We start from the raw sequence: 27,500 nt of genomic DNA on the forward strand, positions 1-27,500 counted from the left end.
GATATGATTGGCTGTCAGGTAGAATAGAGATGGAAACATTGGTTGTAGAACAGATATGATTGGCTGTCAGGTAGAATAGAGATGGAAACATTGGTTGTAGAACAGATATGATTGGCTGTCAGGTAGAATAGAGATGGAAACATTGGTTGGAGAACAGATATGATTGGCTGTCAGGTAGAATAGAGATGGAAACATTGGTTGGAGAACAGATATGATTGGCTGTCAGGTAGAATAGAGATGGAAACATTGGTTGGAGAACAGATATGATTGGCTGTCAGGTAGAATAGAGATGGAAACATTGGTTGGAGAACAGATATGATTGGCTGTCAGGTAGAATAGAGATGGAAACATTGGTTGGAGAACAGATATGATTGGCTGTCAGGTAGAATAGAGATGGAAACATTGGTTGGAGAACAGATATGATTGGCTGTCAGGTAGAATAGATGGAAACATGGAAACATTGGTTGGAGAACAGATATGATTGGCTGTCAGGTAGAATAGAGATGGAAACATTGGTTGGAGAACAGATATGATTGGCTGTCAGGTAGAATAGAGATGGAAACATTGGTTGGAGAACAGATATGATTGGCTGTCAGGTAGAATAGAGATGGAAACATTGGTTGGAGAACAGATATGATTGGCTGTCAGGTAGAATAGAGATGGAAACATTGGTTGGAGAACAGATATGATTGGCTGTCAGGTAGAGGACTTGTATCAGATCTATTTCTATCTGTGATGTTTCACGCCCCTAAATATGCCCCTGCTTTCACCTGCCTCCTACCACGCCCCCTACCAAAGGTGGAGCCAATCAGGAGCCAGAGCTGGAATCTTGGCTTAGCCCAGTTGAGGAGGAGGAGGAGGAGTCAAAATTCGGTCCTGACGTTTCATTGGACCAGACGGGGAGTATGTTCGCAGGCAACAGCCAAGCGGAGGACAGCGTCACGGTCATCGAGGAAATCCCCATTCAGAAGGTGAGGCTGTGTGTCTCTCAAACATTATGATGTAGAGATGTCTTTAAATCGAGTGCAGTGAATTCCCTGTCTGAATCCCTGTTCCTCTCCCCCCGTCTCTCCCCCTCCCCGTCTCTCCCCCTCCCCCGTCTCTCCCCTCCCCGTCTCCCCCGTCTCTCTCCCCCCTCCCCCGTCTCTCCCCCTCCCCGTCTCTCCCCTCTCCCCTCGTCTCTCCCCCTCCCCTCGTCTCTCCCTCCTCCCTCGTCTCTCCCCCTCCCCTCGTCTCTCCCCCTCCCCTCGTCTCTCCCCCTCCCCTCGTCTCTCCCCTCCCCGTCTCCCCCTCCCCTCGTCTCTCCCCTCCCCCCGTCTCTGCTGGGTCAGGAGCACCACCGCCAGACGTACCGCCTGCTGAAGAGGAAGAACGTGATTGTGGAAGCTGTTCAGAGCCTCAAGATCATAGAGGGCCTCTTCACGTCAGTCACACCACGTCCTGTCTCACTGGGATTTGTTGTTAAAAAATGTAAATAAAAAAAATCTCAATCTGATTACATTATTCTTCTCATCCCCCCTCCTCTCTGTCCCTCTCTCTGTCTCTCTCTCTCTGTCCCTCTCTCTGTCCCTCTCTCTCTCTGTCTCTCTCTCTCTCTCTGTCTCTCTCTCTCTCTCTCTCTCTCTGTCTCTCTCTCTCTCTCTCTCTCTCTCTCTCTCTCTGTCCCTCTCTCTCTGTCCCTCTCTCTCTGTCCCTCCCTCTCTGTCCCTCCCTCTCCACTCTCCTTCCTCTCTTCCTCTCTCTTTCTCCCTCTCTTCCTCCCTTCCTCTCTCTTTCTCCCTCTCTTCCTCCCTTCCTCTCTCTTTCTCCCTCTCTTCCTCCCTTCCTCTCTCTTTCTCCCTCTCTTCCTCCCTCTCTGTCCCTGTCCCTCCCTCCTCCCTCTCTCCCCTCCTCTCTTCTTCTCTGTCCCTCTAGAATCCAGAGGTTGGTTCAGGATGAGGAGAAGCTAGATGGTGTGAACACTAAGTGTTGTAGGAAGTCTATCCTGCGTCTCATCAGATCTCTGTCTAAAGAGGGAATGCTCAAACTGTTCAGAACCACTGTTATACAGGACGGAGTCAGCAAGAAGGTACACACACACTGCACTCACACTCACACACTGCACTCACACACACACACTGCACTCACACACACACACTGCACTCACACACACACACTGCACTCACACACACACACTGCACTCACACACACACACTGCACATACACTCACACACACTGCACTCACACACACACACACACACACACTGCACTCACACTCACACACTGCACTCACACACACACACTGCACTCACACACACACACTGCACTCACACTCACACACACTGCACTCACACACACACACGCTGCACTCACACACACACACTGCACTCACACACACACACTGCACATACACACACACACACACACACTGCACTCACACACACACACTGCACTCACACACACACACTGCACTCACACACACACACACACGCTGCACTCACACACACACACACTGCACTCACACACACACACTGCACATACACTCACACACACACGCTACACTACACACACACACACACACACACACACACACACACACACACACACACACACACACGCTACACACACACACTGCACACACGCTGCACACACACTCACACTCACACACACGCACACTGCACACACACTGCACACACACTCACACTGCACACACACACACACGCTGCACACACACTCACACTCACACACACTGCACACACACACGCTGCACACACACACGCTGCACACACACTGCACACACACTCACACTGTACACACACCGGATATAAACAGACATAATTCACACAGTGCATTTACAGCTTGTTACCATGACTACACACCTATAGATGAAATATTCAACTAGTTTCTCTAACAGTTTATCACTTTGTCTTCTCTCCTCCCCCTCTCTCCTCCCTCTCTCCTCCCCCTCTCTCCTCCCTCTCTCCTCCCCCTCTCCTCCCCCTCTCCTCTCCCCTCTCCCCCCTCTCCTCTCCCTCTCTCCTCTCTCCTCCTCTCTCCTCCCTCTCTCCTCCCCTCTCCTCCCCCTCTCCTCTCTCCCTCTCCTCCCTCTCTCCTCCCCTCTCCTCCCCTCTCCTCCCCTCTCCTCCCCCTCTCCCCCTCTCCCCCCCTCCCCTCTCCTCCCTCTCCTGCCCCTCTCCTCCCCCTCTCCTGCCCCCTCTCTCCTCCCCTCATCTCCTCCTCATCTCCCCTCCCCCTCCTCTCCTCCTCTCCCCCTCCCCCTCCCCCTCCTCTCTCCTCTCCCCCTCTCCTCCTCCTCCCTCCTCCCCTCTCTCCTCCCCCCCCCTCCTCCCCTCTCCCTCCCCCTCTCCCTCCTCCCCCTCCCTCTCCTCCTCTCCTCCTCTCCTCCCTCCTCCTCCTCCTCCCCCTCCCCCCCTCCTCTCCTCCTCTCCCCTCTCCTCCTCTCCTCCAGGTGGAGTTTATAGTCCACCCCTCTGTCTCTCCTAGTGATGCTTTAGTGAAGTCCGCTATAGAACAGGTCCGCTTCCGCATCTCCAGCTCCTACCCTGCTGCACGGTGAGACAGACAGACAGACAGACAGACAGACACCCTGCTGCACGGTCAGACAGACAGACAGACAGACAGACAGACAGACAGACAGACAGACAGACAGACAGACAGACACCCTGCTACACGGTCAGACAGACAGACAGACAGACAGACAGACAGACAGACACCCTGCTGCACGGTGAGACAGACAGACAGACAGACAGACAGACAGACAGACAGACCCTGCTGCACGGTGAGACAGACAGACAGACAGACAGACAGACAGACAGACAGACAGACAGACACCCTGCTGCACGGTGAGACAGACAGACAGACAGACAGACAGACAGACACCCTGCTGCACGGTGAGACAGACAGACAGACAGACAGACACCCTGCTGCACGGTGAGACAGACAGACAGACACCCTGCTGCACGGTGAGAGACAGACAGACAGACAGACACCCTGCTGCACGGTGAGACAGACAGACAGACAGACAGACAGACAGACACCCTGCTGCACGGTGAGACAGACAGACAGACAGACAGACAGACAGACAGACACCCTGCTGCACGGTGAGACAGACAGACAGACAGACAGACAGACAGACAGACAGACAGACAGACAGACACCCTGCTGCACGGTGAGACAGACAGACAGACAGACAGACAGACACCCTGCTGCACGGTGAGACAGACAGACAGACAGACAGACAGACAGACACCCTGCTGCACGGTGAGACAGACAGACAGACAGACAGACAGACAGACAGACAGACAGACAGACAGACAGACACCCTGCTGCACGGTGAGACAGACAGACAGACAGACAGACACCCTGACTGCACGGTGAGACAGACAGACAGACAGACAGACAGACAGACAGACAGACAGACAGACACCCTGCTGCACGGTGAGACAGACAGACAGACAGACAGACAGACAGACAGACAGACAGACACCCTGCTGCACGGTGAGACAGACAGACAGACAGACAGACAGACAGACACCCTGCTGCACGGTGAGACAGACAGACAGACAGACACCCTGCTGCACGGTGAGACAGACAGACAGACAGACACCCTGCTGCACGGTGAGACAGACAGACAGACAGACAGACACCCTGCTGCACGGTGAGACAGACAGACAGACAGACAGACACCCTGCTGCACGGTGAGACAGACAGACAGACAGATTTAAGCGTGTGTAAAGACTCCTCTCTAACTGCTCTCTCTCTCTCTCTCTCTCTCTCTCTCCATTCTCTCCATTCTCTCCATCCTCTCTCTCTCTCTCTCTCTCTCTCTCTCTCTCTCTCTCTCTCCATCTCTCTCTCATCTCTCTCTCTCTCCATCCTCTCTCTCCATCCTCTCTCTCTCTCTCCATCCTCTCTCTCTCTCTCTCTCTCTCTCTCCATCCTCTCTCTCTCTCTCCATCCTCTCTCTCTCTCCATCTCTCTCCATCCTCTCTCTCTCTCTCCATCCTCTCTCTCTCTCTCTCTCTCTCTCTCTCTCTCTCTCTCTCTCTCCTCTCTCTCATCTCTCTCCATCTCTCTCTCTCTCTCTCTCATTCTCTCCATCCTCTCTCTCTCTCTCTCTCTCTCCATCCTCTCTCTCTCTCTCTCTCTCTCTCTCTCTCTCTCTCTCTCTCTCTCTCTCTCTCTCTCTCTCTCTCTCTCTCTCTCTCTCTCTCTCTCCATTCTCTCCATCCTCTCTCTCTCTCCATTCTCTCCATCCTCTCTCTCTCATCTCTCTCCATCCATCTCTCTCTCTCTCTCCATCTTCTCTCTCCATCCTCTCTCTCTCTCCATCCTCTCTCTCTCTCTCTCTCCATCTTCTCTCTCTCTCCATCTCTCCTCTCTCTCCATCCTCTCTCTCTCTCTCTCTCTCATCCTCTCTCTCTCTCTCTCCATCCCTCTCTCTCTCTCTCCATCCTCTCTCTCCTCTCCATCCTCTCTCTCTCTCCTCTCTCTCTCCTCTCTCCTCCCCATCCTCTCTCTCTCTCTCTCCTCCTCTCCTCCCCATCCTCTCTCTCTCTCTCCTCTCTCTCTCCTCTCTCTCTCCATTCTCTCTCTCCATCCTCTCTCTTCTCTCTTCTCTCTCTCTCTCTCTCTCTGTAGTAATGAAATGCAGGAAGAGGCGAAGGAGAGAGAGAGGAGCAGTGTGGGAAATGAGGTCCCTGCTGAATCCCAGAATATGAGAACAGAGGACAAGATTGGAGACAAAGACAAACAACTGAAGAACTTCAAACCTTCTATAGGTAAACTTCTGTGTGGCGTGAGATGGTTGTTACCCTGGAACGTGACTGTTCAGTAGCTGAGATGGTTGTTACCCTGTCTCTCTGTTCAGTAGCTGAGATGGTTGTTAACCTGGAACGTGACTGTTCAGTAGCTGAGATGGTTGTTACCCTGCTACCTGGAACGTGACTGTTCAGTAGCTGAGATGGTTGTTACCCTGGAACGTGACTGTTCAGTAGCTGAGATGGTTGTTACCCTGCTACCTGGAACGTGACTGTTCAGTAGCTGAGATGGTTGTTACCCTGGAACGTGACTGTTCAGTAGCTGAGATGGTTGTAACCCTGCTACCTGGAACGTGACTGTTCAGTAGCTGAGATGGTTGTTACCCTGGAACGTGACTGTTCAGTAGCTGAGATGGTTGTAACCCTGGAACGTGACTGTTCAGTAGCTGAGATGGTTGTTACCCTGGAACGTGACTGTTCAGTAGCTGAGATGGTTGTTACCCTGCTACCTGGAACGTGACTGTTCAGTAGCTGAGATGGTTGTTACCCTGGAACGTGACTGTTCAGTAGCTGAGATGGTTGTAACCCTGCTACCTGGAACGTGACTGTTCAGTAGCTGAGATGGTTGTTACCCTGGAACGTGACTGTTCAGTAGCTGAGATGGTTGTAACCCTGGAACGTGACTGTTCAGTAGCTGAGATGGTTTTTACCCTGGAATGTGACTGTTCAGTAGCTGAGATGGTTGTTACCCTGGAACGTGACTGTTCAGTAGCTGAGATGGTTGTTACCCTGGAACGTGACTGTTCAGTAGCTGAGATGGTTGTTACCCTGCTACCTGGAATGTGACTGTTCAGTAGCTGAGATGGTTGTTACCCTGCTACCTGGAACGTGACTGTTCAGTAGCTGAGATGGTTGTAACCCTGTCTCTCTGTTCAGTAGCTGAGATGGTTGTTAACCTGGAACGTGACTGTTCAGTAGCTGAGATGGTTGTTACCCTGCTACCTGGAACGCGACTGTTCAGTAGCTGAGATGGTTGTTACCCTGCTACCTGGAACGTGACTGTTCAGTAGCTGAGATGGTTGTTAACCTGGAACGTGACTGTTCAGTAGCTGAGATGGTTGTTACCCTGCTACCTGGAACGTGACTGTTCAGTAGCTGAGATGGTTGTAACCCTGCTACCTGGAACGTGACTGTTCAGTAGCTGAGATGGTTGTTACCCTGCTACCTGGAACGTGACTGTTCAGTAGCTGAGATGGTTGTTACCCTGGAACGTGACTGTTCAGTAGCTGAGATGGTTGTTACCCTGCTACCTGGAACGTGACTGTTCAGGAGCTGAGATGGTTGTTAACCTGGAACGTGACTGTTCAGTAGCTGAGATGGTTGTTACCCTGCTACCTGGAATGTGACTGTTCAGTAGCTGAGATGGTTGTTACCCTGCTACCTGGAACGTGACTGTTCAGTAGCTGAGATGGTTGTTACCCTGCTACCTGGAACGTGACTGTTCAGTAGCTGAGATGGTTGTTACCCTGCTACCTGGAACGTGACTGTTCAGTAGCTGAGATGGTTGTAACCCTGCTACCTGGAACGTGACTGTTCAGTAGCTGAGATGGTTGTAACCCTGCTACCTGGAACGTGACTGTTCAGTAGCTGAGATGGTTGTTAACCTGGAACGTGACTGTTCAGTAGCTGAGATGGTTGTTACCCTGCTACCTGGAACGTGACTGTTCAGTAGCTGAGATGGTTGTTACCCTGGAACGTGACTGTTCAGTAGCTGAGATGGTTGTTACCCTGCTACCTGGAACGTGACTGTTCAGTAGCTGAGATGGTTGTTACCCTGGAACGTGACTGTTCAGTAGCTGAGATGGTTGTTACCCTGCTACCTGGAACGTGACTGTTCAGTAGCTGAGATGGTTGTTAACCTGGAACGTGACTGTTCAGTAGCTGAGATGGTTGTAACCCTGCTACCTGGAACGTGACTGTTCAGTAGCTGAGATGGTTGTTACCCTGCTACCTGGAACGTGACTGTTCAGTAGCTGAGATGGTTGTTACACTGGAACGTGACTGTTCAGTAGCTGAGATGGTTGTTACCCTGCTACCTGGAACGTGACTGTTCAGTAGCTGAGATGGTTGTTACCCTGCTACCTGGAACGTGACTGTTCAGTAGCTGAGATGGTTGTTACCCTGGAACGTGACTGTTCAGTAGCTGAGATGGTTGTTACCCTGCTACCTGGAACGTGACTGTTCAGTAGCTGAGATGGTTGTTAACCTGGAACGTGACTGTTCAGTAGCTGAGATGGTTGTTACCCTGCTACCTGGAACGTGACTGTTCAGTAGCTGAGATGGTTGTTACCCTGGAATGTGACTGTTCAGTAGCTGAGATGGTTGTTAACCTGGAACGTGACTGTTCAGTAGCTGAGATGGTTGTTACCCTGCTACCTGGAACGTGACTGTTCAGTAGCTGAGATGGTTGTTACCCTGCTACCTGGAACGTGACTGTTCAGTAGCTGAGATGGTTGTTACCCTGCTACCTGGAACGTGACTGTTCAGTAGCTGAGATGGTTGTAACCCTGCTACCTGGAACGTGACTGTTCAGTAGCTGAGATGGTTGTTACCCTGCTACCTGGAACGTGACTGTTCAGTAGCTGAGATGGTTGTTACCCTGGAACGTGACTGTTCAGTAGCTGAGATGGTTGTTACCCTGCTACCTGGAACGTGACTGTTCAGTAGCTGAGATGGTTGTTACCCTGGAATGTGACTGTTCAGTAGCTGAGATGGTTGTTAACCTGGAACGTGACTGTTCAGTAGCTGAGATGGTTGTTACCCTGGAACGTGACTGTTCAGTAGCTGAGATGGTTGTTACCCTGGAACGTGACTGTTCAAGTCTCTCTCTGTCTCCCCCCCAGTCCCAGGTCTCAAGTCTCTCTCTCTCTCTGTCTCCCCCCCAGTCCCAGGTCTCAAGTCTCTCTCTCTCTCTGTCTCCCCCCCAGTCCCAGGTCTCAAGTCTCTCTCTCTCTCTGTCTCCCCCAGTCCCAGGTCTCAAGTCTCTCTCTCTCTCTGTCTCCCCCCCAGTCCCAGGTCTCAAGTCTCTCTCTCTCTGTCTCCCCCCCCAGGTCTCAAGTCTCTCTCTCTCTCTGTCTCCCCCCCAGTCCCAGGTCTCAAGTCTCTCTCTCTCTCTCTGTCTCCCCCAGTCCCAGGTCTCAAGTCTCTCTCTCTCTCTGTCTCCCCCAGTCCCAGGTCTCAAGTCTCTCTCTCTGTCTCCCCCAGTCCCAGGTCTCAAGTCTCTCTCTCTCTGTCTCCCCCCCAGTCCCAGGTCTCAAGTCTCTCTCTCTCTGTCTCCCCCAGTCCCAGGTCTCAAGTCTCTCTCTCTCTGTCTCCCCCAGTCCCAGGTCTCAAGTCTCTCTCTCTCTCTCTGTCTCCCCCCAGTCCCAGGTCTCAAGTCTCTCTCTCTCTCTCTCTCTCTGTCTCTCCCCCAGTCCCAGGTCTCAAGTCTCTATCTCTCTCTCTGTCTCCCCCCAGTTTCAGGTCTCAAGTCTCTCTCGCTCTCTCTGTCTCCCACCAGTTCCAGGTCTCAGCAGGTCTTTGGGGTACCAGCCTAAGATGCCTCGTCTGAGACTGACACACACCTTCTTGTGGTAAGCACCAGTATTACCTTTAAACTAACTAGTCCCACAGTCAGTATTATCCTTAACTAGTCCCACAGTCAGTATTACCTTTAAACTAACTAGTCCCACAGTCAGTATTACCCTCAACTAGTCCCACAGTCAGTATTACCCTTAACTAGTCCCACAGTCAGTATTACCCTCAACTAGTCCCACAGTCAGTATTACCTTTAAACTAACTAGTCCCACAGTCAGTATTACCTTTAAACTAACTAGTCCCACAGTCAGTATTACCTTTAAACTAACTAGTCCCACAGTCAGTATTACCCATAAACTAACTAGTCCCACAGTCAGTATTACCCATAACTAGTCCCACAGTCAGTATTACCCATAACTAGTCCCACAGTCAGTATTACCCTTAACTAGTCCCGGAGTCAGTATTACCCATAACTAGTCCCGGAGTCAGTATTACCCTTAAACTAACTAGTCCCACAGTCAGTATTACCCATAACTAGTCCCACAGTCAGTATTACCCTTAACTAGTCCCACAGTCAGTATTACCCTTAACTAGTCCCACAGTCAGTATTACCCTCAACTAGTCCCACAGTCAGTATTACCCTCAACTAGTCCCACAGTCAGTATTACCTTTAAACTAACTAGTCCCACAGTCAGTATTACCTTTAAACTAACTAGTCCCACAGTCAGTATTACCTTTAAACTAACTAGTCCCACAGTCAGTATTACCCATAAACTAACTAGTCCCACAGTCAGTATTACACTCAACTAGTCCCACAGTCAGTATTACCCATAACTAGTCCCACAGTCAGTATTACCCATAACTAGTCCCACAGTCAGTATTACCCATAACTAGTCCCGGAGTCAGTATTACCCATAACTAGTCCCGGAGTCAGTATTACCCTTAAACTAACTAGTCCCACAGTCAGTATTACCCATAACTAGTCCCACAGTCAGTATTACCCTTAACTAGTCCCACAGTCAGTATTACCCTCAACTAGTCCCACAGTCAGTATTACCCTCAACTAGTCCCACAGTCAGTATTACCCTCAACTAGTCCCACAGTCAGTATTACCCTCAACTAGTCCCACAGTCAGTATTACCCTCAACTAGTCCCACAGTCAGTATTACCCTTAAACTAACTAGTCCCACAGTCAGTATTACCCTTAACTAGTCCCACAGTCAGTATTACCCATAACTAGTCCCACAGTCAGTATTACCCATAACTAGTCCCACAGTCAGTATTACCTTTAAACTAACTAGTCCCACAGTCAGTATTACCTTTAAACTAACTAGTCCCACAGTCAGTATTACCCATAACTAGTCCCAGAGTCAGTATTACCCATAACTAGTCCCACAGTCAGTATTACCCATAACTAGTCCCAGAGTCAGTATTACCCATAACTAGTCCCAGAGTCAGTATTACCCATAACTAGTCCCGGAGTCAGTATTACCCATGACTAGTCCCAGAGTCAGTATTACCCATGACTAGTCCCGGAGTCAGTATTACCCATGACTAGTCCCGGAGTCAGTATTACCCATGACTAGTCCCGGAGTCAGTATTACCCATGACTAGTCCCGGAGTCAGTATTACCCATGACTAGTCCCGGAGTCAGTATTACCCATGACTAGTCCCGGAGTCAGTATTACCCATGACTAGTCCGAGTCAGTATTACCCATGACTAGTCCTGAGTCAGTATTACCCATGACTAGTCCCGGAGTCAGTATTACCCATGACTAGTCCCGAGTCAGTATTACCCATGACTAGTCCCGGAGTCAGTATTACCCATGACTAGTCCCGAGTCAGTATTACCCATGACTAGTCCCGAGTCAGTATTACCCATGACTAGTCCCGAGTCAGTATTACCCATGACTAGTCCCGAGTCAGTATTACCCATGACTAGTCCCGAGTCAGTATTACCCATGACTAGTCCCGAGTCAGTATTACCCATGACTAGTCCCGAGTCAGTATTACCCATGACTAGTCCCGGAGTCAGTATTACCCATGACTAGTCCCGAGTCAGTATTACCCATGACTAGTCCCGAGTCAGTATTACCCATGACTAGTCCCGAGTCAGTATTACCCATGACTAGTCCCGGAGTCAGTATTACCCATGACTAGTCCCGGAGTCAGTATTACCTATGACTAGTCCCGAGTCAGTATTACCCATGACTAGTCCCGAGTCAGTATTACCCATGACTAGTCCCGAGTCAGTATTACCCATGACTAGTCCCGAGTCAGTATTACCCATGACTAGTCCCGAGTCAGTATTACCCATGACTAGTCCCGAGTCAGTATTACCCATGACTAGTCCCCGAGTCAGTATTACCCATGACTAGTCCCGGAGTCAGTATTACCCATGACTAGTCCCGGAGTCAGTATTACCCATGACTAGTCCCGAGTCAGTATTACCCATAACTAGTCCCGAGTCAGTATTACCCATAACTAGTCCTGAGTCAGTATTACCCATAACTAGTCCGAGTCAGTATTACCCATAACTAGTCCCGAGTCAGTATTACCCATAACTAGTCCCGAGTCAGTATTACCTATAACTAGTCCCGGAGTCAGTATTACTAGTCCCATAACTAGTCCCGGAGTCAGTATTACCCATAACTAGTCCCGAGTCAGTATTACCATAACTAGTCCCGAGTCAGTATACCCATAACTAGTCCCGGAGTCAGTATTACCCATAACTAGTCCTGAGTCAGTATTACCTATAACTAGTCCCGAGTCAGTATTACCCATAACTAGTCCCGGAGTCAGTATTACCCATAACTAGTCCCGGAGTCAGTATTACCCATAACTAGTCCCGGAGTCAGTATTACCCATAACTAGTCCCGGAGTCAGTATTACCCATAACTAGTCCCGGAGTCAGTATTACCCATAACTAGTCCCGGAGTCAGTATTACCCATAACTAGTCCCGGAGTCAGTATTACCCATAACTAGTCCCGGAGTCAGTATTACCCATAACTAGTCCCGGAGTCAGTATTACCCATAACTAGTCCCGGAGTCAGTATTACCCATAACTAGTCCCGGAGTCAGTATTACCCTCAACTAGTCCCACAGTCAGTATTACCCTCAACTAGTCCCACAGTCAGTATTACCCTCAACTAGTCCCACAGTCAGTATTACCCTCAACTAGTCCCACAGTCAGTATTACCCTCAACTAGTCCCACAGTCAGTATTACCCTCAACTAGTCCCACAGTCAGTATTACCCTCAACTAGTCCCACAGTCAGTATTACCCTTAACTAGTCCCACAGTCAGTATTACCCTTAACTAGTCCCACAGTCAGTATTACCCTTAACTAGTCCCACAGTCAGTATTACCCATAACTAGTCCCACAGTCAGTATTACCCTTAAACTAACTAGTCCCACAGTCAGTATTACCTTTAAACTAACTAGTCCCACAGTCAGTATTACCTTTAAACTAACTAGTCCCACAGTCAGTATTACCCATAACTAGTCGCAGAGTCAGTATTACCCATAACTAGTCCCAGAGTCAGTATTACCCATAACTAGTCCCAGAGTCAGTATTACCCATGACTAGTCCCAGAGTCAGTATTACCCATGACTAGTCCCAGAGTCAGTATTACCCATGACTAGTCCCGGAGTCAGTATTACCCATGACTAGTCCCGGAGTCAGTATTACCCATGACTAGTCCCGGAGTCAGTATTACCCACGACTAGTCCCGGAGTCAGTATTACCCACGACTAGTCCCGGAGTCAGTATTACCCACGACTAGTCCCGGAGTCAGTATTACCCACGACTAGTCCCGGAGTCAGTATTACCCACGACTAGTCCCGGAGTCAGTATTACCCACGACTAGTCCCGGAGTCAGTATTACCCACGACTAGTCCCGGAGTCAGTATTACCCACGACTAGTCCCGGAGTCAGTATTACCCACGACTAGTCCCGGAGTCAGTATTACCCACGACTAGTCCCGGAGTCAGTATTACCCACGACTAGTCCCGGAGTCAGTATTACCCACGACTAGTCCCGGAGTCAGTATTACCCACAACTAGTCCCGGAGTCAGTATTACCCACAACTAGTCCCGGAGTCAGTATTACCCACAACTAGTCCCGGGTCAGTATTACCCACAACTAGTCCCGGAGTCAGTATTACCACAACTAGTCCCGAGTCCCGAGTCAGTATTACCACAACTAGTCCCGGAGTCAGTATTACCCACAACTAGTCCCGAGTCAGTATTACCCACAACTAGTCCCGAGTCAGTATTACCCACAACTAGTCCCGGAGTCAGTATTACCCACAACTAGTCCCGGAGTCAGTATTACCCACAACTAGTCCCGGAGTCAGTATTACCCACAACTAGTCCCGGAGTCAGTATTACCCACAACTAGTCCCGGAGTCAGTATTACCCACAACTAGTCCCGGAGTCAGTATTACCCACAACTAGTCCCGGAGTCAGTATTACCCACAACTAGTCCCGGAGTCAGTATTACCCACAACTAGTCCCGGAGTCAGTATTACCCACAACTAGTCCCGGAGTCAGTAGTACCCACAACTAGTCCCGGAGTCAGTATTACCCACAACTAGTCCCGGAGTCAGTATTACCCACAACTAGTCCCGGAGTCAGTATTACCCACAACTAGTCCCGGAGTCAGTATTACCCACAACTAGTCCCGGAGTCAGTATTACCCACACTAGTCCCTCAGTCCTAGTCCCGAGTCAGTATTACCCACAACTAGTCCCGGAGTCAGTATTACCCACAACTAGTCCCGGAGTCAGTATTACCCACAACTAGTCCCGGAGTCAGTATTACCCACAACTAGTCCCGAGTCAGTATTGCCCACAACTAGTCCCGAGTCAGTATTACCCACAACTAGTCCCGGAGTCAGTATTACCCACAACTAGTCCCGAGTCAGTATTACCCACAACTAGTCCCGGAGTCAGTATTACCCACAACTAGTCCCGAGTCAGTATTACCCACAACTAGTCCCGGAGTCAGTATTACCCACAACTAGTCCGAGTTGGTCAGTATTACCCACAACTAGTCCCGGAGTCAGTATTACCCACAACTAGTCCCGGAGTCAGTATTACCCACAACTAGTCCCGGAGTCAGTATTACCCACAACTAGTCCCGGAGTCAGTATTACCCACAACTAGTCCCGGAGTCAGTATTACCCACAACTAGTCCCGGAGTCAGTATTACCCACAACTAGTCCCGGAGTCAGTATTACCCACAACTAGTCCCGGAGTCAGTATTACCCACAACTAGTCCCGGAGTCAGTATTACCCACAACTAGTCCCGGAGTCAGTATTACCCACAACTAGTCCCGGAGTCAGTATTACCCACAACTAGTCCCGGAGTCAGTATTACCCACAACTAGTCCCGGAGTCAGTATTACCCACAACTAGTCCCGGAGTCAGTATTACCCACAACTAGTCCCGGAGTCAGTATTACCCACAACTAGTCCCGGAGTCAGTATTAGCCACAACTAGTCCCGGAGTCAGTATTAGCCACAACTAGTCCCGGAGTCAGTATTAGCCACAACTAGTCCCGGAGTCAGTATTAGCCACAACTAGTCCGGAGTCAGTATTAGCCACAACTAGTCCCGGAGTCAGTATTAGCCTAGTCCCGAGTCAACTAGTCCAACTAGAGTCAGTATTAGCCACAACTAGTCCCGAGTCAGTATTAGCCACAACTAGTCCCGGAGTCAGTATTAGCTACAACTAGTCCGGAGTCAGTATTAGCCACAACTAGTCCGGAGTCAGTATTAGCCACAACTAGTCCCGGAGTCAGTATTAGCTACAACTAGTCCCGGAGTCAGTATTAGCCACAACTAGTCCCGGAGTCAGTATTAGCCACAACTAGTCCCGAGTCAGTATTAGCCACAACTAGTCCCGAGTCAGTATTAGCCACAACTAGTCCCGAGTCAGTATTAGCCACAACTAGTCCCGGAGTCAGTATTAGCTACAACTAGTCCCGAGGAGTCAGTATTAGCCACAACTAGTCCCGAGTCAGTATTAGCCACAACTAGTCCCGAGTCAGTATTAGCCACAACTAGTCCCGGAGTCAGTATTAGCCACAACTAGTCCCGGAGTCAGTATTAGCCACAACTAGTCCCGGAGTCAGTATTAGCCACAACTAGTCCCGAGTCAGTATTAGCCACAACTAGTCCGGAGTCAGTATTAGCCACAACTAGTCCCGGAGTCAGTATTAGCCACAACTAGTCCGGAGTCAGTATTAGCCACAACTAGTCCCGAGAGTCAGTATTAGCCACAACTAGTCCCGGAGTCAGTATTAGCACAACTAGTCCCGAGTCTAGTCCTAGTCCGGAGTCAGTATTAGCCACAACTAGTCCCGGAGTCAGTATTAGCCACAACTAGTCCCGGAGTCAGTATTAGCCACAACTAGTCCCGGAGTCAGTATTAGCCACAACTAGTCCCGGAGTCAGTATTAGCCACAACTAGTCCCGGAGTCAGTATTAGCCACAACTAGTCCCGGAGTCAGTATTAGCCACAACTAGTCCCGGAGTCAGTATTAGCCACAACTAGTCCCGGAGTCAGTATTAGCCACAACTAGTCCCGGAGTCAGTATTAGCCACAACTAGTCCCGGAGTCAGTATTAGCCACAACTAGTCCCGGAGTCAGTATTAGCCACAACTAGTCCCGGAGTCAGTATTAGCCACAACTAGTCCCGGAGTCAGTATTAGCCACAACTAGTCCCGGAGTCAGTATTAGCCACAACTAGTCCCGGAGTCAGTATTAGCCACAACTAGTCCCGGAGTCAGTATTAGCCACAACTAGTCCCGGAGTCAGTATTAGCCACAACTAGTCCCGGAGTCAGTATTAGCCACAACTAGTCCCGAGTCAGTATTAGCCACAACTAGTCCCGGAGTCAGTATTAGCCACAACTAGTCCCGAGTCAGTATTAGCCACAACTAGTCCCGAGTCAGTATTAGCCACAACTAGTCCCGAGTCAGTATTAGCCACAACTAGTCCCGGAGTCAGTATTAGCCACAACTAGTCCCGGAGTCAGTATTAGCCACAACTAGTCCCGGAGTCAGTATTAGCCACAACTAGTCCCGGAGTCAGTAGTAGCCACAACTAGTCCCGAGTCAGTAGTAGCCACAACTAGTCCCGAGTCAGTAGTAGCCACAACTAGTCCCGGAGTCAGTAGTAGCCACAACTAGTCAGTAGTAGTAGCCACAACTAGTCCCCGGAGTCAGTAGTACCCTTGACTAGTCCCGGAGTCAGTAGTACCCTTGACTAGTCCCGGAGTCAGTAGTACCCTTGACTAGTCCCGGAGTCAGTAGTACCCTGAACTAGTCCCGGAGTCAGTATTAGCCTGAACTAGTCCCGGAGTCAGTATTAGCCTGAACTAGTCCCGGAGTCAGTATTAGCCTGAACTAGTCCCGGAGTCAGTATTAGCCTGAACTAGTCCCGGAGTCAGTATTAGCCTGAACTAGTCCCGGAGTCAGTATTAGCCTGAACTAGTCCCGAGTCAGTAGTACCCTTGACTAGTCCCGGAGTCAGTAGTACCCTTGACTAGTCCCGGAGTCAGTAGTACCCTTGACTAGTCCCGGAGTCAGTAGTACCCTTGACTAGTCCCGGAGTCAGTAGTACCCTTGACTAGTCCCGAGTCAGTAGTACCCTTGACTAGTCCCGAGTCAGTAGTACCCTTGACTAGTCCGGAGTCAGTATTAGCCTGAACTAGTCCGAGTCAGTAGTACCCTTGACTAGTCTGAGTCAGTAGTACCCTTGACTAGTCCCGAGTCAGTAGTACCCTTGACTAGTCCCGGAGTCAGTAGTACCCTTGACTAGTCCCGGAGTCAGTAGTACCCTTGACTAGTCCCGGAGTCAGTAGTACCCTTGACTAGTCCCGGAGTCAGTAGTACCCTTGACTAGTCCCGGAGTCAGTATTAGCCTGAACTAGTCCCGGAGTCAGTATTAGCCTGAACTAGTCCCGGAGTCAGTATTAGCCTGAACTAGTCCCGGAGTCAGTATTAGCCTGAACTAGTCCCGAGTCAGTAGTACCCTTGACTAGTCCCGGAGTCAGTAGTACCCTTGACTAGTCCCGGAGTCAGTAGTACCCTTGACTAGTCCCGGAGTCAGTAGTACCCTTGACTAGTCCCGGAGTCAGTATTAGCCTGAACTAGTCCCGGAGTCAGTATTAGCCTGAACTAGTCCGAGTCAGTAGTACCCTTGACTAGTCCGAGTCAGTAGTACCCTTGACTAGTCCGAGTCAGTAGTACCCTTGACTAGTCCCGGAGTCAGTAGTACCCTTGACTAGTCCCGGAGTCAGTAGTACCCTTGACTAGTCCGAGTCAGTAGTACCCTTGACTAGTCCCGGAGTCAGTAGTACCCTTGACTAGTCCCGGAGTCAGTATTAGCCTGAACTAGTCCCGGAGTCAGTATTAGCCTGAACTTGTCCCGGAGTCAGTATTAGCCTGAACTTGTCCCGGAGTCAGTATTAGCCTGAACTAGTCCCGGAGTCAGTAGTACCCTTGACTAGTCCCGGAGTCAGTAGTACCCTTGACTAGTCCCGGAGTCAGTAGTACCCTTGACTAGTCCCGGAGTCAGTAGTACCCTTGACTAGTCCCGGAGTCAGTAGTACCCATGACTAGTCCCGGAGTCAGTATTACCCATGACTAGTCCCGGAGTCAGTATTACCCATGACTAGTCCCGGAGTCAGTATTACCCATGACTAGTCCCGGAGTCAGTATTACCCATGACTAGTCCCGGAGTCAGTATTACCCATGACTAGTCCCGGAGTCAGTATTACCCATGACTAGTCCCGGAGTCAGTATTACCCATGACTAGTCCCGGAGTCAGTATTACCCATGACTAGTCCCGGAGTCAGTATTACCCATGACTAGTCCCGGAGTCAGTATTACCCATGACTAGTCCCGGAGTCAGTATTACCCATGACTAGTCCCGGAGTCAGTAGTACCCTTAACTAGTCCCAGAGTCAAGCTACTTTTCTCTTTGTCGGATAAATTAAGTATTTTGGTTTTAATTACATGTATTGTTCTAGTAAAACTAGTATTTCATGCCACACAGTGTGTACTGGGCAACGTAAGGGGGTTCAGTTACAACATTCATGAAGTCAGAGAAACACTTGTTAAAACCATATCAATATTTATCATTGATCAAATGTCTTCCTAGGTATCTGGTCTACGGACACCCCCTGAGACACCCCTCTACCCCCACTCCCCCTGACCTCCACAACACCTCCAGCTCTATCGTCCTCCCCACTGATAACCCTGGTGTCCAGACTACCTACCCCACCACCCCCAGTAACCCCTCACAACCCCAAACTACACACCCTGACGACACCCATCCTTCTAGCTCTGAACACACAGACCTTACCACCTCAACCCCGAAACACAGACTCCCCCAATCCCCAGAACTCAGACCTCCCCACTTCAACCCCCCGAAACACAGACTCCCCCAATCCCCAGAACTCAGACCTCCCCACCTCAACCCCCCGAAACACAGACTCCCCCAATCCCCAGAACTCAGACCTCCCCACTTCAACCCCCCCCGAAACACAGACTCCCCCAATCCCCAGAACTCAGACCTCCCCACCTCAACCCCCGAAACACAGACCCCCAATCCCCAGAACTCAGACCTCCCCACCTCAACCCCCCGAAACACAGACTCCCCCAATCCCCAGAACTCAGACCTCCCCACCTCAACCCCCGAAACACAGACTCCCCCAATCCCCAGAACTCAGACCTCCCCACTTCAACCCCGAAACACAGACTCCCCCAATCCCCAGAACTCAGACCTCCCCACTTCAACCCCCCGAAACACAGACTCCCCCAATCCCCAGAACTCAGACCTCCCCGAAACCCAGAGCCCACCCACTGACAACGCTGCAGTAAGCGACCCCGCCTCCACAGAGGGACAGCCAGGCCTGACCCCTGACCCGGAAGTGATGTCATCGTTGGCGGGGGAAGGGCAGGACGTGATCAATCTGACAGATGTCGGACACGACCCTGACATGAAAGGTTCATTTCCTGTTATTGGTACTATAATATGTGAATGAATGCTAACCTCCCCTGTTATTGGTTACTATAATATGTGAATGAATGCTAACCTCCTCTGTTATTGGTTACTATAATATGTGAATGAATGCTAACCTCCCCTGTTATTGGTACTATAATATGTGACTGAATGCTAACCTCTCCTGTTATTGGTACTATAATATGTGAATGAATGCTAACCTCTGTTATTGGTACTATAATATGTGAATGAATGCTAACCTCCCCTGTTATTGGTACTATAATATGTGAATGAATGCTAACCTCCCCTGTTATTGGTACTATAATATGTGAATGAATGCTAACCTCTGTTATTGGTACTATAATATGTGAATGAATGCTAAACTCCTCTGTTATTGGTTACTATAATAAGTGAATGAATGCTAACCTCCCTGTTATTGGTTACTATAATATGTGAATGAATGCTAACCTCCTGTTATTGGTACTATAATAAGTGAATGAATGCTAACCTCTCCTGTTATTGGTTACTATAATATGTGAATGAATGCTAACCTCCTCTGCTATTGGTTACTATAATATGTGAATGAATGCTAACCTCCCTGTTATTGGTACTATAATATGTGAATGAATGCTAACCTCCCCTGTTATTGGTTACTATAATATGTGAATGAATGCTAACCTCCCTGTTATTGGTTACTATAATATGTGAATGAATGCTAACCTCCTGTTATTGGTTACTATAATATGTGAATGAATGCTAACCTCCCCTGTTATTGGTTACTATAATAAGTGAATGAATGCTAACCTCCCCTGTTATTGGTGCTATAATATGTGAATGAATGCTAACCTCCCTGTTATTGGTTACTATAATATGTGCATGAATGCTAACCTCCTCTGTTATTGGTTACTATAATATGTGAATGAATGCTAACCTCCCCTGTTATTGGTACTATAATATGTGAATGAATGCTAACCTCCCTGTTATTGGTACTATAATATGTGAATGAATGCTAACCTCCCATGTTATTGGTTACTATAATATTTGAATGAATGCTAACCTCTCCTGTCATTGGTTACTATAATATGTGAATGAATGCTAACCTCTCCTGTCATTGGTTACTATAATATTTGAATGAATGCTAACCTCTCCTGTTATTGGTTACTATAATATGTGAATGAATGCTAACCTCCCCTGTTATTGGTACTATAATAAGTGACTGAATGCTAACCTCTCCTGTTATTGGTTACTATAATATGTGAATGAATGCTAACCTCCCCTGTTATTGGTACTATAATATGTGAATGAATGCTAACCTCCCCTGTTATTGGTTACTATAATATGTGAATGAATGCTAACCTCTCTATAATATGTGAATGAATGCTAACCTCCCTGTTATTGGTACTATAATAAGTGACTGAATGCTAACCTCGCCTGTTATTGGTTACTGTAATATGTGAATGAATGCTAACCTCCCTGTTATTGGTTACTATAATATGTGAATGAATGCTAACTCTCCTGTTATTGGTACTATAATATGTGAATGAATGCTAACCTCCCCTGTTATTGGTTACTATAATATGTGAATGAATGCTAACCTCCCCTGTTATTGGTACTATAATATGTGAATGAATGCTAACCTTCCATGTTATTGGTTACTATAATATGTGAATGAATGCTAACCTCCCTGTTATTGGTACTATAATATGTGAATGAATGCTAACCTCCCCTGTTATTGGTTACTATAATATGTGAATGAATGCTAACCTCCCTGTTATTGGTACTATAATATGTGAATGAATGCTAACCTCCTGTTATTGGTACTATAATATGTGAATGAATGCTAACCTCCCTTTTATTGGTTACTATAATATGTGAATGAATGCAAACCTCTCCTGTCATTGGTTACTATAATATGTGAATGAATGCTAACCTCCCCTGTTATTGGTACTATAATAAGTGACTGAATGCTAACCTCGCCTGTTATTGGTTACTGTAATATGTGAATGAATGCTAACCTCCCCTGTTATTGGTACTATAATATGTGAATGAATGCTAACCTCCCTGTTATTGGTTACTATAATATGTGAATGAATGCTAACCTCTCCTGTCATTGGTTACTATAATATGTGAATGAATGCTAACCTCTCCTGTCATTGGTTACTATAATATTTCAATGAATGCTAACCTCTCCTGTTATTGGTTACTATAATATGTGAATGAATGCTAACCTCCCTGTTATTGGTACTATAATAAGTGACTGAATGCTAACCTCTCCTGTTATTGGTTACTATAATATGTGAATGAATGCTAACCTCCCTGTTATTGGTTACTATAATATGTGAATGAATGCTAACCTCCCTGTTATTGGTACTATAATATGTGAATGAATGCTAACCTCTCCTGTTATTGGTTACTATAATATGTGAATGAATGCTAACCTCCTCTGTTATAGGTACTATAATATGTGAATGAATGCTAACCTCTCCTGTTATTGGTACTATAATATGTGAATGAATGCTAACCTCCCCTGTTATTGGTACTATAATATGTGAATGAATGCTAACCTCCCCTGTTATTGGTTACTATAATATGTGAATGAATGCTAACCTCCCCTGTTATTGGTACTATAATATGTGAATGAATGCTAACCTCCCCTGTTATTGGTTACTATAATATGTGAATGAATGCTAACCTCCCCTGTTATTGGTTACTATAATATGTGAATGAATGCTAACCTCTCCTGTTATTGGTACTATAATATGTGAATGAATGCTAACCTCCCCTGTTATTGGTTACTATAATATGTGAATGAATGCTAACCTCCTCTGTTATTGGTACTATAATATGTGAATGAATGCTAACCTCTCCTGTTATTGGTTACTATAATATGTGAATGAATGCTAACCTCCTCTGTTATAGGTACTATAATATGTGAATGAATGCTAACCTCTCCTGTTATTGGTACTATAATATGTGAATGAATGCTAACCTCCCCTGTTATTGGTTACTATAATATGTGAATGAATGCTAACCTCCCCTGTTATTGGTACTATAATATGTGAATGAATGCTAACCTCCCCTGTTATTGGTTACTATAATATGTGAATGAATGCTAACCTCTCTATAATATGTGAATGAATGCTAACCTCTCCTGTTATTGGTGCTATAATATGTGAATGAATGCTAACCTCCCCTGTTATTGGTTACTATAATATGTGAATGAATGCTAACCTCCCCTGTTATTGGTACTATAATATGTGAATGAATGCTAACCTCTCCTGTTATTGGTTACTATAATATGTGAATGAATGCTAACCTCTCTATAATATGTGAATGAATGCTAACCTCTCTATAATATGTGAATGAATGCTAACCTCCCCTGTTATTGGTACTATAATATGTGAATGAATGCTAACCTCCCCTGTTATTGGTACTATAATATGTGAATGAATGCTAACCTCTCCTGTTATTGGTACTATAATATGTGAATGAATGCTAACCTCTCCTGTTATTGGTACTATAATATGTGAATGAATGCTAACCTCTCTATAATATGTGAATGAATGCTAACCTCTCCTGTTATTGGTGCTATAATATGTGAATGAATGCTAACCTCTCCTGTTATTGGTACTATAATATGTGAATGAATGCTAACCTCTCCTGTTATTTGTGCTATAATATGTGAATGAATGCTAACCTCTCTATAATATGTGAATGAATGCTAACCTCTCCTGTTATTGGTGCTATAATATGTTAATGAATGCTAACCTCTCCTGTTATTGGTGCTATAATATGTTAATGAATGCTAACCTCCCTGTTATTGGTACTATAATATGTGAATGAATGCTAACCTCCCCTGTTATTGGTTACTATAATATGTGAATGAATGCTAACCCCCTGTTATTGGTTACTATAATATGTGAATGAATGCTAACCTCTCCTGTTATTGGTGCTATAATATGTGAATGAATGCTAACCTCTCTATAATATGTGAATGAATGCTAACCTCCCTGTTATTGGTACTATAATATGTGAATGAATGCTAACCTCCCTGTTATTGGTACTATAATAAGTGAATGAATGCTAACCTCCTCTGTTATTGGTTACTATAATATGTGAATGAATGCTAACCTCTCCTGTTATTAGTACTATAATATGTGAATGAATGCTAACCTCCTCTGTTATTGGTTACTATAATATGTGAATGAATGCTAACCTCTCCTGTTATTGGTACTATAATATGTGAATGAATGCTAACCTCCCCTGTTATTGGGTACTATAATATGTGAATGAATGCTAACCTCTCCTGTTATTGGTACTATAATATGTGAATGAATGCTAACCTCTCTATAATATGTGAATGAATGCTAACCTCCCCTGTTATTGGTACTATAATATGTGAATGAATGCTAACCTCTCCTGTTATTGGTTACTATAATATGTGAATGAATGCTAACCTCCTCTGTTATTGGTTACTATAATATGTGAATGAATGCTAACCTCTCCTGTTATTGGTTACTATAATATGTGAATGAATGCTAACCTCCCCTGTTATTGGTACTATAATATGTGAATGAATGCTAACCTCCTCTGTTATTGGTACTATAATATGTGAATGAATGCTAACCTCCCCTGTTATTGGTACTATAATATGTGAATGAATGCTAACCTCTCCTGTTATAGGTACTATAATATGTGAATGAATGCTAACCTCTGTTATTGGTTACTATAATAAGTGAATGAATGCTAACCTCCCTGTTATTGGTACTATAATATGTGAATGAATGCTAACCTCTCCTGTTATTGGTACTATAATATGTGAATGAATGCTAACCTCTGTTATTGGTACTATAATATGTGAATGAATGCTAACCTCCCCTGTTATTGGTACTATAATATGTGAATGAATGCTAACCTCTGTTATTGGTACTATAATATGTGAATGAATGCTAACCTCTCCTGTTATTGGTACTATAATATGTGAATGAATGCTAACCTCCCCTGTTATTGGTACTATAATATGTGAATGAATGCTAACCTCCCTGTTATTGGTACTATAATATGTGAATGAATGCTAACCTCCCTGTTATTGGTACTATAATATGTGAATGAATGCTAACCTCCTTTTATTGGTTACTATAATATGTGAATGAATGCAAACCTCTCCTGTCATTGGTTACTATAATATGTGAATGAATGCTAACCTCCTGTTATTGGTACTATAATATGTGAATGAATGCTAACCTCTCCTGTCATTGGTTACTATAATATGTGAATGAATGCTAACCTCTCCTGTCATTGGTTACTATAATATTTGAATGAATGCTAACCTCTCCTGTTATTGGTTACTATAATATGTGAATGAATGCTAACCTCCTGTTATTGGTACTATAATAAGTGACTGAATGCTAACCTCTCCTGTTATTGGTTACTATAATATGTGAATGAATGCTAACCTCCCTGTTATTGGTTACTATAATATGTGAATGAATGCTAACCTCCCTGTTATTGGTACTATAATATGTGAATGAATGCTAACCTCCCCTGTTATTGGTTACTATAATATGTGAATGAATGCTAACCTCCCTGTTATTGGTACTATAATAAGTGACTGAATGCTAACCTCTCCTGTTATTGGTTACTATAATATGTGAATGAATGCTAACCTCCCTGTTATTGGTACTATAATATGTGAATGAATGCTAACCTCCCCTGTTATTGGTTACTATAATATGTGAATGAATGCTAACCTCCTGTTATTGGTACTATAATATGTGAATGAATGCTAACCTCCCCTTTTATTGGTTACTATAATATGTGAATGAATGCTAACCTCTCCTGTTATTGGTTACTATAATATGTGAATGAATGCTAACCTCCCTGTTATTGGTACTATAATATGTGAATGAATGCTAACCTCCCCTGTTATTGGTACTATAATATGTGAATGAATGCTAACCTCCCCTGTTATTGGTTACTATAATATGTGAATGAATGCTAACCTCCCCTGTTATTGGTTACTATAATATGTGAATGAATGCTAACCTCCTCTGTTATTGGTACTATAATATGTGAATGAATGCTAACCTCTCCTGTTATTGGTACTATAATATGTGAATGAATGCTAACCTCTCCTGTTATTGGTTACTATAATATGTGAATGAATGCTAACCTCCCCTGTTATTGGTTACTATAATATGTGAATGAATGCTAACCTCCTCTGTTATTGGTTACTATAATATGTGAATGAATGCTAACCTCTCTATAATATGTGAATGAATGCTAACCTCTCCTGTTATTGGTGCTATAATATGTGAATGAATGCTAACTTCTCCTGTTATTGGTTACTATAATATGTGAATGAATGCTAACCTCCCTGTTATTGGTACTATAATATGTGAATGAATGCTAACCTCCCTGTTATTGGTTACTATAATATGTGAATGAATGCTAACCTCTCTATAATATGTGAATGAATGCTAACCTCTCTATAATATGTGAATGAATGCTAACCTCTCCTGTTATAGGTACTATAATATGTGAATGAATGCTAACCTCCTGTTATTGGTACTATAATATGTGAATGAATGCTAACCTCTCCTGTTATAGGTACTATAATATGTGAATGAATGCTAACCCTCCTGTTATTGGTGCTATAATATGTGAATGAATGCTAACCTCTCTATAATATGTGAATGAATGCTAACCTCTCCTGTTATTGGTGCTATAATATGTGAATGAATGCTAACCTCTCATGTTATTGGTACTATAATATGTGAATGAATGCTAACCTCTCCTGTTATTTGTGCTATAATATGTGAATGAATGCTAACCTCTCTATAATATGTGAATGAATGCTAACCTCTCCTGTTATTGGTGCTATAATATGTTAATGAATGCTAACCTCTCCTGTTATTGTTGCTATAATATGTTAATGAATGCTAACCTCCCCTGTTATTGGTACTATAATATGTGAATGAATGCTAACCTCCCCTGTTATTGGTTACTATAATATGTGAATGAATGCTAACCTCCTGTTATTGGTTACTATAATATGTGAATGAATGCTAACCTCTCCTGTTATTGGTGCTATAATATGTGAATGAATGCTAACCTCTCTATAATATGTGAATGAATGCTAACCTCCCTGTTATTGGTACTATAATATGTGAATGAATGCTAACCTCCCTGTTATTGGTACTATAATAAGTGAATGAATGCTAACCTCCTCTGTTATTGGTTACTATAATATGTGAATGAATGCTAACCTCCTCTGTTATTGGTTACTATAATATGTGAATGAATGCTAACCTCTCCTGTTATTAGTACTATAATATGTGAATGAATGCTAACCTCCTCTGTTATTGGTTACTATAATATGTGAATGAATGCTAACCTCTCCTGTTATTGGTACTATAATATGTGAATGAATGCTAACCTCCTGTTATTGGTTACTATAATATGTGAATGAATGCTAACCTCTCCTGTTATTGGTACTATAATATGTGAATGAATGCTAACCTCTCTATAATATGTGAATGAATGCTAACCTCTCCTGTTATTGGTACTATAATATGTGAATGAATGCTAACCTCTCCTATTGTTATTGGTTACTATAATATGTGAATGAATGCTAACCTCCTCTGTTATTGGTTACTATAATATGTGAATGAATGCTAACCTCCCTGTTATTGGTTACTATAATAAGTGAATGAATGCTAACCTCTCCTGTCATTGGTACTATAATATGTGAATGAATGCTAACCTCCCTGTTATTGGTTACTATAATATGTGAATGAATGCTAACCTCCTGTTATTGGTACTATAATATGTGAATGAATGCTAACCTCTCCTGTTATAGGTACTATAATATGTGAATGAATGCTAACCTCTGTTATTGGTTACTATAATAAGTGAATGAATGCTAACCTCCCTGTTATTGGTACTATAATATGTGAATGAATGCTAACCTCTCCTGTTATTGGTTACTATAATATGTGAATGAATGCTAACCTCTCTATAATATGTGAATGAATGCTAACCTCCCCTGTTATTGGTGCTATAATATGTGAATGAATGCTAACCTCCCCTGTTATTGGTTACTATAATATGTGAATGAATGCTAACCTCTCTATAATATGTGAATGAA

The 27,500-nt window shown here is 45.4% G+C and overlaps 1 protein-coding gene and 1 long non-coding RNA gene across 2 annotated transcripts in view; one reads left to right on the forward strand and one right to left on the reverse strand.

The window, feature by feature from the left end:
• Nucleotides 1–780: 780 nt before the first annotated feature.
• The window catches only part of LOC127926606 (general transcription factor 3C polypeptide 1-like), a gene marked incomplete at its 3' end in the record, with an annotated part of 91,226 nt that continues 64,506 nt past the window's right edge, over nucleotides 781–27,500 (forward strand). Inside the window, 7 exon segments of the mRNA XM_052512039.1 lie at nucleotides 781–971; nucleotides 1,332–1,423; nucleotides 1,915–2,068; nucleotides 3,449–3,552; nucleotides 5,641–5,780; nucleotides 9,319–9,391; nucleotides 18,509–19,356. Coding sequence (XP_052367999.1) covers nucleotides 906–971; nucleotides 1,332–1,423; nucleotides 1,915–2,068; nucleotides 3,449–3,552; nucleotides 5,641–5,780; nucleotides 9,319–9,391; nucleotides 18,509–19,356 — 1,477 coding nt within the window.
• Nucleotides 22,939–27,433, reverse strand: LOC127926608 (uncharacterized). Its single transcript, XR_008124554.1, has 3 exons — nucleotides 27,394–27,433; nucleotides 25,311–25,353; nucleotides 22,939–23,006 (listed from the first exon to the last, which is right to left on the reverse strand). It is a non-coding gene; the product is annotated as an uncharacterized LOC127926608 (long non-coding RNA).

Source organism: Oncorhynchus keta, unplaced genomic scaffold, assembly GCF_023373465.1.
Source record: "Oncorhynchus keta strain PuntledgeMale-10-30-2019 unplaced genomic scaffold, Oket_V2 Un_contig_792_pilon_pilon, whole genome shotgun sequence".
NCBI classification, from domain to species: domain Eukaryota; kingdom Metazoa; phylum Chordata; class Actinopteri; order Salmoniformes; family Salmonidae; genus Oncorhynchus; species Oncorhynchus keta.